This window comes from Parasteatoda tepidariorum, chromosome X2 (genome assembly GCF_043381705.1).
Source record: "Parasteatoda tepidariorum isolate YZ-2023 chromosome X2, CAS_Ptep_4.0, whole genome shotgun sequence".
Taxonomy (NCBI): domain Eukaryota; kingdom Metazoa; phylum Arthropoda; class Arachnida; order Araneae; family Theridiidae; genus Parasteatoda; species Parasteatoda tepidariorum.
In genome coordinates, this window is record NC_092215.1 from 5,961,587 (window position 1) to 5,978,282 (window position 16,696).

At 28.4% G+C, this 16,696-nt stretch overlaps 1 protein-coding gene across 1 annotated transcript in view; it reads right to left on the bottom strand.

Moving 5' to 3' along the window:
- Positions 1-6,231: 6,231 nt before the first annotated feature.
- LOC107439760 (NECAP-like protein CG9132) overlaps positions 6,232-16,696 on the bottom strand; it is a 32,394-nt gene continuing 21,929 nt past the window's right edge. Inside the window, exons 5-7 of the mRNA XM_016052451.3 lie at positions 12,863-12,977; positions 11,750-12,048; positions 6,232-6,488 (exon numbers count right to left, since the gene is read on the bottom strand). Coding sequence (XP_015907937.1) covers positions 6,434-6,488; positions 11,750-12,048; positions 12,863-12,977 — 469 coding nt within the window. The 3' untranslated portion in view covers positions 6,232-6,433. The remainder of the gene's footprint in view (positions 6,489-11,749; positions 12,049-12,862; positions 12,978-16,696) is intronic.

Here is a 16,696-nt window from a genome sequence, read left to right on the forward strand (position 1 = left end):
TTTCACACACTTAAAATTGTGAAGAGATTTTTTGATGCAACTTATAATTGAAACTTTTTATCGCTGAAAAGTTTCTTGGTCAATCTTTACTTCTTGTTACGTTTAGTTAATATTTATTCTTTGGTAAATCACACAAGTTAAGAACAATCAAACTTACCAAAGTATTCCAACTGAAATAAAAAAATGTTTCACCTACAACAAAGTTTTTCCCTGTAATTGGAAACTTAATTTGCCGTGTCATTGAAAACATTGTTTCAATAAAAAGAGACAATATACCAATTCAGCACTTGAGCTCATTCCAAAGGATAAGCAGTACAGAATTTTTAAAAATTGCTTTTGAAGCTTTTTGAAAAGGTTTTTTTTTTCTTTCAGGAAATGGATTCAACACACTGTAGACTACAAAAAAAAATCTGATGTATCGGAAGAAAAATTTTACAGTGGTTGGTAATCTAAATATAATCCTTGAATAAAGCTTTCATACATCCTTTTTTCCTGTATTTGTAGTTTTTGAAATTAACATAATTTTAATTTCTTATAGAATTTCATTTTATCTTGAATTGAAAGCATAACATTTTATCAAATTGTTTGAGTTTTGGTGATCATGATTTTTTTTACACGTTATCAAACGGAAAGTACCAATATGGCAACAGCTAGATGAAGGTGTAGTGTTACTACAACTACAAATCCAATTCACTAGTATATAAGACATGCTAACTAGATCAGGGTGCGTAGCCAGTTTTACAATCAAAAAATAAGCACCTTTTAAGTACTTTTCAAGCACTCAAAAAATATTTTTAATCACCTTCCAAAAAAAAAAAAATTTCATAATTAAGATCTGTGCAGTAATAAAAATTATTTTTTCTATCGTTAAAAGTACTTAATTTATAAACATAAAATCAATAAAATACAGTAACATTTTCAAAAACTTGACATAATCATGATGATATAACTAGTTTCTGATAAATATTGCAGAGAAAATTGTGAAAACAATGCATTTTTTTTGTAATTTAGAACAACAATCGATACAGCAAAGAAAAAATCTCTTTTTAAAAGATAGAAAATTAAGCACTTTTTACAAACACCGAATAAAAAAAGCACCTTTAAGGGCTTTTAAAAAACGTAAACCAAAAATAAGCACTTTTTAAAAACGCTACGCACCCTGTAGATTTTATGTTGGGGTACCTTTTCATAAATGAAAGTTGACAATGGCGATATGACACTCCCGACATAGATAACCCGGACGTGATGTGAACACGCATACCTTGACAGAAACTCCCACTTCGATCTAAAACACACCTACTTCGATGGATAGTCAACATTGAACAATTGACTTGCTACTTGTGACGGCGGCACCTCCTCGCACAGTTGCTACTCAGTTTCGATCACACACAATGTATACACTCGACTGCTAAAGGCAACACGAAAGCAACCACAAACGTGAACTTAATACAGTTCTCACAATCAGTACTCAAAAGTACGGTGATCTCAATACAGCTCTCCCAGCTTCTCACAAAACAGCAATGAATCAACTAGTGGTATCCGTTCATCGAATTCTATACCAGATAAAATTCTGCTGGGAAAGTACTGTAGTGTATCTACCACTACGAAAATACAACTCCAATTCACTAGTATATAAGACATGTTAACTTGATTCTATGTTGGGTACCTTTTCACAGATGAAGGTTGACATGCTCGATAACAACTCTTCCCACAACACTTCCACCGTAGTGTATCTGCCACTACAATACATATGTGTTAACTTCAAAATGCTAATTAACTAGGGCATACTAGCAATGGGTGCAAGAAAGAGGGCTAAAAACCCCTCCCAGAAATCATCCGCGAGAATTTAATTGCTGATCGATTAGAAACGAGATGATTCATGAAAAACAATTCCAGAATAATAAAAAACAAACAAATATTGGGAGTACAAATTAGTTCGGTCAGTTTTCAAAAGATGGCTCTGGCTGTTATGAATGTTTCATAGTGACAGCTGGTTTCAGAGAGGTTAGACATCTATCAATTATATATTCAGCTTATATCGCTTTGAGTTTCATACAAAAACCCTGTTTTTTCATTTGTTGAATATGTCAAATTGTGTGGTAACTAAGCAGCATTTGTGGGAGGTTTTATGTTTCTGCTTTAATTTTAAGAAAAGTGCAGCTGAAGAGCATCGAATGATTGTAGAAGTTTATGGTGACAATGCTCCAACTGATAAATCATGCAGGGAATGGTTTCGACGTTTCAATAACGTAGAATGGTGTTGCATACTATGAGCTGCTACAATCTGTCGATTCCATTACGGGCGATCGGAATAGGCTACAATTGATTCGTTTACGCCGTGCATTACGAGAAAAACGGCAGAAATACGAGCACAGACATGACAAAGTTAATCTTCCGCATGATAACTGTCGGCCTCATGTCACAAAAAATTATTTGGAAACGCTCAAGTGGGATATTTTACCACACCCACCGTATTCGCCGGACATTGCTACTTCTGATTACAGGTTGTTCAGACGGATGCAGCATGATTTTGCTAATCACCGTTTCACTTCTTTTGCAGAAATCGTAAATTGATTCCTAACTTGGATCGCCTCAAAAGACTAGACATTTTTTGGAGATGGAATTCGCAAATTGCCTGAGAGGTGGGAAAAAGTAGTAGCCAGCGATGAACATTACTTTGATTAATCTGTTCATTCATTTTGTTCTGAAATACATTTACATACTGCATACTAATACATACATACTGCATAATTTGTAGCGAAAATCAACATGGTACAGGAAAATTCTCATTTTGAAAAAGGAAAAATTAAGCACTTTTAAAAAACACCCAATAAAAAAAAAGCAACTTCAGGGGCTTTTAAAAATTTTTTTACATAACCAGCGTTGAACAGCTGATGGGATTATGAGTTTATGACTGTCAATGTTCAACTCTGTAGCCTAGAAATATTGAACCCAACCCGAAAGACAAGGTTACTCCTGGATCAAGTATTGGGATAAAAGAGGCCTTCGTGAATGACTTTAATGGAACTTATCCGCATTTGCGTTTCTTGGAGAGGAAAACCATGTAAATCTGTCATGGTTAGCCCAACTGCAGAGGAATTCTATCCCATAAACGCCTAAGACTGAGGATATTTTTACGCCAGAACTATGATTGGGGCAAACCAGGAGCAGAATTTAAATCAACCAGCTACCGTGGGGATTCGAACCTAATTCATTTAATTCGGTAAACGCTCTATTCCCTAAGACACTGCGGCACAAACTTGTTTGATTTTTTATTTTATTTTATAACTGGCGTTGAACAGCCAAATCAATTTTGAACCCAACCCAGAATACAAGAGAACTGCTGAATCAAGCATTGGGACATATTTGCCTTTCGTGGAGGAATTTTGGATGGAATTACCGCGCTTTTGCGTTACATGGAGATCAAAACCACACAAACATAACACACTTAGCCAGATGATAATATGACTCTAACCCATCATCTGTCTACAACGAAGACATTTTGCGGCAGCCCTGTGGTGGGTACGAGTCGGGAGCAGAATTCATATGAACCAGCCATCACTGGGATTTGAACCAGGACCACCTCATTGGGAGACAAACCCTCTATCACCTGAGCCACCATGGCTCAAACTACAGTATTTGTGCTTTGCCATGTTGTATTCTAATTTTTTACATCACATTCATTTTACTCTTTAATTTTTTCTTCATATTTTCCGCCAACATTCCGTTCCTTGAAGCTGTTTCCTTCTCTTTATGATGATAATACAAATTATCATACATTCCTTTGACAAATAGATTTGTTAAAAAAATTGTTTAATTGCATCAAAATGTAAGACTCTGATATCGGTAGTAGTTTTCTTTTAGCACCGAGGATACCTTAAAATTATATGATTTAATTTTTTTTTTGCTGCAAATAATTCAACTAAAACAAAGATTGATAATACTTTACAAGTTGAAATGTGAAATATGTTACAAAGTTTAACAAGAAAAATTATAATGCTGTAATTTCAAAGTTAGTCTTCAGTTATAACCATACTAAATACAAAAGTAATAACTAATAGTCATTTATTAATGAAATACTAAATTTAAACAAATAAAACCCAAAATACATAACAAAAAAAAACTCTTAATTAACTTTTTTAAATCAATTTTATTGCTTAACATATTTTATTCCACAAAAATAGCAATTTTGATATGAGAGATAACACTTTGAAAAAGCAAAACTATATATACTAGTACTGAATCGACATTATTATTAATGAAACTCCAAATACTAGATTTAAACATAAAACAAAGGAATAAAATTGAATCAATTATACCATTCTATATAATTTATATTAATTTATTGCTGGTAAAATTATTCATCAAACACTTTCATCCTCCAAATAGTCTTAATACATACATATGTAATGCTTTATTAACAGCAATAACATTTTAATTTGGAGTGTAGCCAATGATTATAAAAATACACAAACTATGAATTAGAGTTTTATTTATCAGATCCTGGAGAACTTACATCCTTAGTGTTTAGATATGGAAAAAAAGGACTTAGATATTTATATATTTCTGGAGAAAAAGAGCAGAACTTTGTAACAAGCAAGTGACTCATTTCCCAGACTACTAATGCCTCACATTATTTTATTCTCAGTAAAATTAATATTATTCTGCTTTTAGGGGAAAATTTTTTAAATGAGTTTGATCTTAGATTTATTTAAAGATTAGATTTAATTTAACATTACATAATATATATATATAAGTTAAATATTGTAAATAATAAGTTTTTAAATGCACGGTAACTAGGATAACTTTTGAATGATAAAAAAGACAATTACAGCATTTGAGTTCATATTTAAATGCTTGGAAGCAAGAAAGAAATTAAAACTATTGCAAAAATAAATAAATGAAATAACAAAAATTATTTTTGTAATTATTGAATTGCATGTTAGAAGTAATATTTTATTTTTTCTCCCCCATAGAAAAAAAAACAACTTTTTGTTGTTGTCAGTTTAGTTGATTAGCCTAGCCAGATTGGGTTGATTTCTGAATTGGATTGTGGTAATTTAATCATGCACATCAATGTACAAATTAAGTCAAATAAATTGTTGTACAACTTGGATAGCTCAAATAAATACAAAGAATTTCTAAATTATTTAACTTAGTAACTGTATAATATATAATTTATTAACTTAGATCTTGTATAAAGATCACAGAAAATCATGAATATACTAATACCTATACTTTTTAAAGAAATTTTTTAAAATAATAAAGGCAAAGTTAATATGCAAAGTGTGCTACAGTGTGTTTGTGTTAAAAAAATTTCTATTATGACTTGTGTCAATTGAGAGGGAAATGAAGTTTCCTCTCACGTAAAAGCCTTTTGAGGCAGATTATTAAACTAAAATAGAACTCCCTTCCCTTATGTAAATTACAGAATTTATAGGTAAAACAACAGAGATTTGTGCTGAAAGGAAAACTTTTAAATAACAGTAGTGATTCTACACAACTTTGCAAAGATAATAAAGAAAAAACACATGTAAATGTAATAATATTCTGTTCAGTATATGTTATAATATTTTTTGTCATGTTTTTCAATGAAAAGTTATGCATTTTCCTTAAATTAGTTATCGAATAAATTTTTAATTAAAACTATACATTTAATAAAATGAGAATCAAATAGCATTTTCCTATAAAGATCATATACAATGAATTGTACTAAATTAGTAATTAAAATACAAAATTAAGTACACTCAAAAATGGAATGATTATAGCATTACAACACGACAAACATTTTTCTATGTCTACATTAGATTTATTCTATACATTGATTCAATTAAATTAAAATTTAGGAAACATTAACTTTGACAGAAAAAACATTCTTAGAACAGCATGCGCAAAATTGTTTTTTTGAAAGCACAAGAAGTAATAATTAAATTTTGAAATTAGTATTAAATAATTTTAAAAAAATTTCTTATTAGAAAAAACAAACAGAGAAAGTAAAAACAATATTTCACAATATTTTTTTTTTTCATTTGAAAATTATAAACTATCTTGCATGTTTTTTTCTTCTGAGACTTAAAGCTGGAAACTTAACAGAAAGATGTCTAATTTCAATAAATTTATGGAGAATATTTTAATAATATTTAAATCAAAACAAAAGAAATATAAATATGGAAACTAAATGCAAAAATAAAATAAAAAATAAATAAATAATAACTAATAATAAAACTAATATAACAACACTTTAGAACTTTATTCCATAGAATTTACTAATTTTATAAATACCAATATCTAACAATGATTTTAGATAACACACAGATTTACAGTTAAGGAGCATCAATGAAAATAGTAAAAAACAAAGGCATTTTCATGCATAACTTAATAATGCAATACAAGATAATTTTCAAATCTATCAAGATATATTCTCAAAAAATATTTAGAAATCTATCCAACTGTTTGCTGAACTAGGTTGTTGCACTGAACTAGAATTCCTAAAAAATAAAACAGATAAACAGATGTGAAGAGCAAGTTTATATATATATATATATATATGGTACTATGTTTTTTTACTATGTACAATATAAAAATTACAAATAATTAAGTCAGCAAGCCTAAATGAGATTAAAAATAACATATGCATTTAATCGTAATAAACACACAAGTTGTCTTCAGTACTTTAATTTCTTAATAAACAGTCAAATGGGGTTAACTTGACCCGTTTGTTTAAGTGAAAGTTTGGGTGACAAACAAACAGTAGTTTCTCAAATGATCATTCAGTAGTAATTGAGGTTCAGTTATGTCTTCAAGAGTAGGGCAAGAATTTTCTTTTAGTGATAGCTTATCAGTATGAAAGTGGCTATAGATTAAATTTTTAAAAAAATATACTTCTAGTAATTCTTTTATTCTAATGTATCTAGTAATTCCTTTTATTATTAATGAAATATGAAAAAATGTTTTGGAAAAGAGTCTACATTGTGTAAATTTATATCATTACATATATTGGCAATATGTGTAATGATATAAAGAAACTTGGCTTTTTGACATTGTAGCCTTTTCATTGTAGATTGTAGATCTGTAAAGCTGTAGAAAATGCTTGTGTCGTTAGCAATTGGTGACATATTAAACACTAATTTGGGAGAAATGCAAATTTTCCTAAGCTACATAGTAAATTGCAAATTTTCAAAAACCTAAGCAAAATCTTATTTCTGTTTCTTTAGAAAACATATTGCTGGATATAGTTATAAAAGGCAGGGAGTTATTTGGTAGGTGCTAAAAATTGTATTTCTCTATAAAATAGTATTAATGAGAGAATTTTCTACTGAAAAAGTACTAATGGTCTGTATTATTTTGATTCTAATGTTTAAATAAGTTCTCAACCATGGCACTATTGCTCCCCAGTGGGTCGCGAAGACCTTTAGAGAGACACGAGCAAGATTATGGGCATTTATTGGCTGTGAGGGATATATACAGGAACAAGCTACAGGAAACATTAGTATTGAGTAGGTATTGAAAAATTGTTTTAAATTTTTAGGTTCGGTATCAAAAAATTTAAGTATAAAAGAATTAAGTATGTAAATCTTGTATATTTTTAACTCAGCATAATTTAAAAAATAACTGCTATTATTATTTCTTCAAATTGTTTGTTAAAGAAATAACTTGCAAAAACAATGACAAGAAAATGCTGCAATAGCAATCACATTTCTTAATATTTAACTGTGCTATGATTTTCTTATGAAATTAAAATTTAAGTGCCCTTGCAACTTCCCCGAATTTCACATAAATGGCTGGTCTATTCTTTAAGACAATTAAGCATACATTTTTTTTTTAAATCTGAAAATTATTTGATTGCTTAAGACTATGTAAATCAGGGGTGTCAAACTCAAAAGCTAACTTGGGCCAAATAAACAATGCTTAACTTTAGGTGGGCTGCAAAAGAAATCAATGTGCATAGAAACAAATATTTTTATTTTGAATAGTACATTGTAATTAACATATATAAAATTAAATTATTGTTTACGTCTTGATACTTGACATCTCTTCCCTGCTACTATCTTTTCTACTTTGGGGAGAAATTTTATTGGCCGAGACTACTTTAAAAATTGACCCAATATCAGCGTTATTAATACGGTTTCGGACAAGAGATTTATTTCCATTCATAACAGAAAATAATTGCTCTCACTGATAAGTACTTAATTAAAATAATTCTACAATACTAAATCATTTCATATGCGAATTTTCGAGTATTTTCAAACCTTGCGGTAAATATTCGTAAAATTCAGGCACACCCACTTCAATGAATTTTGCCTTCAAATTTAAATCATACTGAATCTCAATCACTTCCATTTGCATATAACTGGGTACTGAGTCTATATTTATTGAGAAAACCCAAGAAAACAAACAAAATTTGTCTTCCAAAGAATTAAAATCTTTAAACCTTTCTTTAAATCTTGTTTCAAAATCTGTTCTAAGATTTGAAATTTTTTTCTGCTTATTTTTGATACGATGCAGTATCATCTAAAGTAGATTTGTTCTTGTTACACGTTGGGAAATGCGTTAAATCTTCCTTTTTCAGTTGCCTTTCCCAAAGAAATAGTTTATATTTGAATACTTTAATTGTGTCAAACATGTTTGTAATGATCTGATCCTTACCTTGTAACAATAAATTTAAATAAGATAAGTGTTTGGTTATATTAACCATAAAAGATAAATCTTGCAACCATATTTAATAGGAGAACAAGCCTGCATCTTGATTTTTAGTACGTAAAAACTTACATATTTCTTCTTTCGAATCCCAGAATTGTTTGAGAACCTTGGGGCAAGATAACCAACTTACCTCGCTGTAGTAGGATAAACCTGAATATGTACTATCTAGTTGATAGCTAAATGTGAAACGGACTCCATTTCAGCCAATTAGAATTTTACATTTCCGCGCGTACAATTTAAAATAATCCGTATAGTTTATAAATAAAGTATATTATAATTTTATATGCTGGTATCGTTTCTAATTCACATTTCCAAATTATTTTTACTTTGCTTCGGATATATTGACTAGGCCACAAAAATTTTCATCTTAGGCAGCATGCGGCCGTCGAGTTTGACACCCCTGATGTAAATCATTGTTTACTTTCCTCTAACTATTAACTTATTTTATACAGAAGTAACCAATATATTAAGTTATTTTATGCGTTTTCTCCTTTAATTATTCAAAGGGATAATATTAAAACATAATTTGTTTTAAGTTTCCAATTGTTAACTTCTAAAATATTAATTTGTGATTAAAATTTTGAAATCTGTTTTACTCAGTAATAACAGTACTAAAAAAGCACAAGTTTCATTTCGAGATTACATTGTTATAATAAATAATAGAGTATAAAAATATCAGATTTGAAAACTATGAAGAAATCAATAGAAATAACTGCCAAAAATTCGTTAGAATTATATCCTTAAAAAGTAAATACTCAAATACACGATTTGAGTTTTCCATACTATTTGAAATATATCGAGATATTTAAAATTCATGTGAAAATCAATATCAATAAACTACCAAAATACAATTGAAACATTACATTAATTTAAGATTTTATCAGCGTAAATTGAGCATGTAAAAAAGTGATTATCTAAATGCATGATTCAAATATTATGTGTAAATTTCTGTAGAAATGAAAATAATATTTTTTTTTAAACTTTTCAAACGAAAAATCTTTCTGCAAGAACTCTGAAACGTTCTGCGACAATGTCCCATGTAGCTGCGATTTTGCCATGGGGCTATAGTTCATAGCTAATACGGTATGCTTTTTCTCTAAAAATGTCATAACCTCAAACCTTTGTGTTTACATCAAGAAATTTAAGAAAGAAAGTCTGATTTGGGATAACTATTGATATTTCTAAAGTTTTGGAAATTCCATCCTAAGTCTATTTTGAGCATCACTTTTCATCAGCTATTGATATAGATTTCGAAAGGATTTGTAAAATCTCTTTATTTTTAATACAATATTACTTCACACAAATTTCAAATAAAACATTTGAGTCCTTTAACTTGCACAATTTCATTATAAATCCATGTGGTATTGTTGATTGTTTTTGCGCTAGTTAGACAGATGTCTACAAAGTATCTAAAATATCAATTAAACTTAAATAGAAACACAGAATCTCTTCCAAACACGAAAATTGCACAATGAAGTTTTTCACTTAAAATTTCAGAAATTCGCTTTTTTAAAAACCTATAATTTATTCTACTTTATTAATATAATTATAATATATTTATTATACATTTATTTAATGATAGATCATAAGAAATACTAAAAAGGTAAAAATGTAATTATTATTATTATTAATATTATTTTTTAAAAGTTTCAAAGATAGCTTACAGGATTAAGTACAGGTTTTAAAAATTTATTAGATTCCAAAAGATTTATGAGGAAATAATCTTGATTTTTTCTTCCTTGAGTTTTACTAACTTGTATATTATCATTAGTATTTAAGATTCATATTTGGCTGTTTTATTTTTATCTTATCAGAGAATTAATTTAAAATGAGCCAGTCAAAACAAAGTTTAACAACATTGATTTTTTCACCAAAAACCAATGATTTTGAGTTCTGGTTAAACTGGACTTTTTAAATTATATTTTGATTTATTCTTAAATAAAATTTACTATATACATGTCATTCATAGTTTTTCTTCTTTTTTTGTTGTTGCTGTTTCCTACTTTTTTGTGTCAGTTTAAAACATGTCGAATTAAAACATGGTTAAAAACTATTAGATGATTCTGCATAAAATATGCCAGTTTTGTGAATTCATATTGCTTAGTGCTTAACAGTTATTATTCAGAGTATTAATAAATTATTCAGAGTATTAATAAATATAACCTTTTTGTTACTTATGTTTAAATTTTCAAAATGATAATTTTTAATTGACTTTTCAAAGAGGAAGTATTTTATAATAGGTGTAAAATCTAGATTTTGCTCCTAAAAATGCATTATGTTTCTTTCACATGTCCCCCCCCACCCAAAAATAACCTTGGCTATGGTTTTAAAATTATTTACAACCAGGATTGGGAATTTTTTTTTACAGATGAACAAAAAAATTTAGAAAAAAAACCATCCAGGAAGAAATAAATTTCCTCAAACCCTAGTGGAAGAAACTCTTTTCAATTAAAAGATATTAAGTATTAAAATTAAACATTTCATAATTGCAATGTAGTTCAAATAACAAAAATATTACCAAGTTATTTAATAAACCAATTTTAATTACTGAAAATGGATAAATAAAATTTGGGAAGAAAAATATATTTAATGAATTTTTTAAGAAATTCAATCAATTGTAAATTCCTTCAAATTTTCCCATTAAGGAGTTTATTAGAGCTTTATTTAATAATTACACAAAAATATTTAAAATAGCATAGCTAAACTATAGATTATTGTGTAATATATTACAAATTAAAAAAAAAAATTCAAAATTTCAAACACAATACTTATTTTCTCAAACAAATGCTGTTAGGTAAGAACACTGAAGAAAATTCTTAAATACTATGCTAAAGGTATTTACAAAAAAATATTTTTAAAACGAATTGTATTTTTACGTACCTTATTATTAAATTGCAAATTAGTTATAATTTATAAAATAAACTGAAGAACTTTTAATAGTAAATTTTTACTCACAAATTACCAAATTTTCTTTTTTAAATGAATGACAAATTTTATAAATATTTTAACTTTTGATGCATAACAATATTCAAAATATATAAGTTCTTACCCAGTAGCTGTTGCAAAATCTCCCCACAACTCTGTTCCAGAAGAATTTTTAGGAGCAGAATTGTTTTCTTGAGAGACTGATGACCCTAAATTTAATGATCCCAGATCTAATAGCAGATCATCCTTTACCACAGGATTAGAAGAAGTTTCTGCACTACCTTGGTTGACAGGTTGAGAGTTCATGCCTTTGTTTATGGATGGAGGTGGGATTTTAATTCCCCCTGGTGGTGGAGGCAATAGTCCAGGCAAACCACCTGATGAGTTAGTCTTTGGACGAGGTTTAGAACTGCCAGACTTTTTCTACAATAAAAAATACACAATTTATATTTTTTATTGGGTGGATAAAATGTGGCATAAAAATTTATTAAAGAATAATACAGTGAATCCTTAGTAAAACAAACACCTTCAAAACCCAGAAAATTTTTTGAGAGGTATAAACTTAAAACACTCATGCCTACATAAAACTCCTGTTTAAAATAAATAAACAATAAAAGTTTGCCTTAAAAGTATTTAAAAGATCTTTTTTAGATACAAATTATTTTTCATATCCAGATAAAAGAATATTTATCCTAGTATGTCTTCTTTTTTTTTCTTGAACAATTAAAAATGCATATTTTTGTTTTCGGGTTTTTTAAGCAAATGAGATTTTAATTAAAGTTTAAATTGATGCTTCACTAAAAAAAAGTTTTTGCGATTATTCATTTGGAATACTTCTAGTAATAGCTACCCTAATTTTTCCACAAAAAAAAATTAAAAATTCAGAGATAGTCACTTTTTGGCAGTAGTTGCTTGAATTGAGGTGGGTGGGCTCATATGTTGGTTGGTGATAGGTTGCAAAGGTAAGAAATACTTAAAACACAAAAAATAATTTTTCTCCAGGTAAATGATATGACAAGAAATTTTATCTTCCATTTTACTAGCAAGTGGCTGTTAGACAGAAACACGTGATTCGCTTTAAGTTTTTATCAGTCAAATAAGTAGTTGAATATGAAAAAGATAACCTCCCATGTTTCCATAACGTTTATCAGATAGTAAAAGTACTAGCAATTTATCATATATCGCTGATAAATTTTGTTCAAAGCATCAAATTTATTAAGATTGAGCATTTACTTACACCTATATTCATGTTGATAGTAATTGTCTGTCCTTCTTTAAACCCAAGATCAAGATTTGACTTTCCATCTGATGAAGCAAGATCTTTCTCAATTTCTTCACTACTTTGAATCCACCTTTTAATAACAAAAATATATAAAAACTATATTTTTAGTCATTATATTTTGATTGTAACAGTAATTACAGAAACAACAAATACACTTTTTTAAAATTCTTAATTTAACTGTGCACAACTATTTTGAATAAAGAACTACTTGCTTGAAGAACAAGTTAACCAATAAAGTCTTACATGACATCGTCATCAATGCAGCAAGCAAAAAATGTAATGAACTAAACAATTTATTCATTTCTATTTTAATCAGTCTAAAATATATATATTCAATTAAGTATTATTTATTCATTTGTTATGAATTGTTCCTTTAATTAAGTATTATATTAATACTTACATTTCTACCAAATTATACACACCTAGCTTTATTGTACCTGCATTTACACCCAGTTGATGACAATTATGGTAATTTAATCCTTTTTATCAGTCAACTTAGTAATATATTTGCATAAAGTTAAAATAAATTTAAACTAAAGACTGTCAAATTGATACATTTTTTTAAAAAAATTCCTTCTTGTCATAAAATAGATTTATCAAAATAAATAACATTTTTTTAACATCAAATATAAAAGTTTATTTCAAAATAAATTAGCTTTTATTTCATGGAATATAAGTAAATACAAATAAATATTTTATTTTGCAATACAAAAGAAAACTAAATATTTTAATTAAAAAAGATTTATGAGGTTTAAAATGATTTAAACTAAAACACATGCTCAAAATGGGATTCAATATGAGCTCAAAATGTGATTCAATATTTAGTTTAGGATATATTTTCAACTTTTCATTTATAATAAGTGAATTATAAGAGGTTTTATGATTGTCAAATCTTACACTGTTTTATAAGTACTTCTCAAAACATTAAATATTAGAAACAAAGTTATAAACTATAGACAGCTAAAAACCCAAGTATTTCTCCACAGCTTTTTTTCTTTTTCTTTTTTTAATTTGATGTGTTGTAAATACCATTGTATTAAAATATTGGTTAAGTACCACATAGAAATTTCAGGCATGAAACTGGACAAAAGTAAAAAAAGCTGAACTTTTACAACACAGACACTGGAAGGTGGGGAGAGGGAGTGTTCCATGTAATACAGGGATATCAATAAGATATATAAAAACATAACTTCTACTAATTCTGTTGAGTGATTTTTATTTTATATTAAAAATGGCAGAAGCATTTAGACAGTGAAATTTACCTTTTTCTTAAATATAATTTTAAACGCATTTCACCACTACTATAGCTCCACATTTTTAGTCACTTTGACTGTTTTATTTAACCAATGATGATTTACAATGATGACAGCATCGATCGCACGCATTTTGTGTTCACCTATCAAATTGACTGTCATCGTTAAAATACATTCATCTTAAGATGCACCACAAAAAAAGAACAAAAGAAAACACGAAACAAATATGTGCACAGACAAACACAGGAGGAAAAATAAGAACCACCGGAGTCATGAGAACTATAATGTACAGATGTCCAAATTCAATACGATATCAGCGGCTGAAATGAAACTGCTCAGAACTCAACAACCAAGAATCTCATCCTTTCTGTTTTACAGCGGAAGTCATGGTTGTCAAGGCAACGGTGCACGTACGGAAGTTCCACCTACTTTCTCCAGAAGATCATTCTTTCTTAGGAGGCTAGTCCAGGGAAAAAAAGTTTTTTACAGGCACGACTATCATTCGGGCAGCTGGGTTTCCGTAGTTATTACATTTTGGAACATTGTCGGAAATTTTAAAACTTGGGAGAAAAAAACGGATTTCCACTTTTTTGCAGAAGTCTTCCATCCCTGAAATTACGAGTAATAACTACCAAAAAAAAAACTATTGAAAAATAGCTTCGATTTACTATGAAATCTGGTGAAATAAATAACATCATCGAAGAAAGAACATTAAAATGCAAGATTTGAAATTCACAATAATTATTAAATACATATATTAATAATATGTGGATTTCAAAACCACAAGGAAAAGGGTAGAAATACTAAAACAAAAATGATAAAAATAGATACTTTAATTTTATGATAAAATTGGTACAAATAAAGCATACATTTAAATGCCAGTCGAGTATCATAATAATATCATATTAAAAGTATCAGGATTTTTAAAACTATGTCAAAATGCACAGCAATAACTGAAGAAAAATAAGTTGGATTTATAAAAAAATCAAAAACTGATTATTTAGATTCACAATTCTAAATTTGGATATCACACACACAGTGTTCAAATTTTTTTCAAAAAAAGGCAGAGTGCATTCATTGAAAAAGGACTCTTTTTCAGAAACAAAAGGGCACTTTTTGGCAAGTAAACTTAAACTTCCACTGTAATATATGTCACAAAATAGCCATTTCATATACCTATGAAAAAATCAAATTTTTAATTAATTAAATCTTTCTTCCATATTACAAGTTCAAATAAAATAATCTAAACTATGCACTTGCTTGGGCAAGTGCATCAATCAAGTCAAATCAAATTTTAAATTTTTATTTTATGTAATTGGAAACATGACTGGTTAGGTTTAAAAGCCAGTCAAAAATAAAAGTTTGTCAACTAGCATTTTTTCAACTCTAAATAAATAAAGAGAAATGAGGCATTGAAGAAAATAATTCTCTTTTTTATTTGCGTTAGTGCTCAAATGCCACAGTATAGTTTTCCCCTGTACCCTTTGATGCTCTTCCCAGTTTCAAATAAATTATACTATTGCACATTTTGGAGATTAACAAGTGCATAGTTTTTTTTTTGGACAAATGGCACAGAAAATGAAAGAACATCCATGCTTTGCTCAAAATTCGAACCTAGAATCTTTACGATGCAAGGACCGTTCCCTAACCCCTATACAGTCCAATCGGCACAAGCAAGTGCATGGTTTAGATTATTTTATTTGAACTTGTAATGTGGAAAAAAGATTTAATTAATTAAAAATTGTCTGCATGTTTCTTAAACAATTTTTGTTTTGAAAAAAAAAAGATTTTTTTTCTACCTTTTTTAGTCAACTTTTATTCTTTGATATAACAATTGATTGCTTTAATTAATAACACTGTTTTAAAGACATCACTTAACTTGTTTAATTTTTTTTATCAAAATCATAACGTTAAATTCATTAAAGATAAAACTCCACTCAGAGAAAAAAATTGCTCATCTTCAGAAACTTACATGTGTAAGTCACCTGCTGTACATGACCTCAGGGTCAAGTGTGCCTGACTGACTGCTGATGAAAAGAGGTAAATGGTATAAAATGACAAAAATAGAAAGGGATTCAGTAGAAAAGGAGGGGTTAAAGAATACAATTTATGTTCAAATAACTGATTCGACATGTAATTCATTTTTAGAGAAAAAGGGGATAGTAAAAAAGGGGTTCTGCTTACTTTTTCTGTGATACTTTTTGGATTACACTTAAATAAAAGAATACTGGTTTTGACTTTGATAGAACCTAGTTTTTCTTATTCTTTTTCCAGAGGGACAGATTTTTTAAAAAAAATCCTAATTCTTTTAAAATTGTGAGTATTCTGTAAAATAATAACTTCCATTTCGTCTTCTCCAAAAGAAAACGAAATCTTACGTAATACCTATTTGCGAAGCTTCTTTTGGTCAATAGTTAATTTAACTTCCTTATATTAATAAAAACACATTTAGCTATGTATTGAAAACAGTTAAAATATTAATAAGCTGTAAGTCTGAGAAAAGATAACACTGTTGCTGATTATATATATATATATA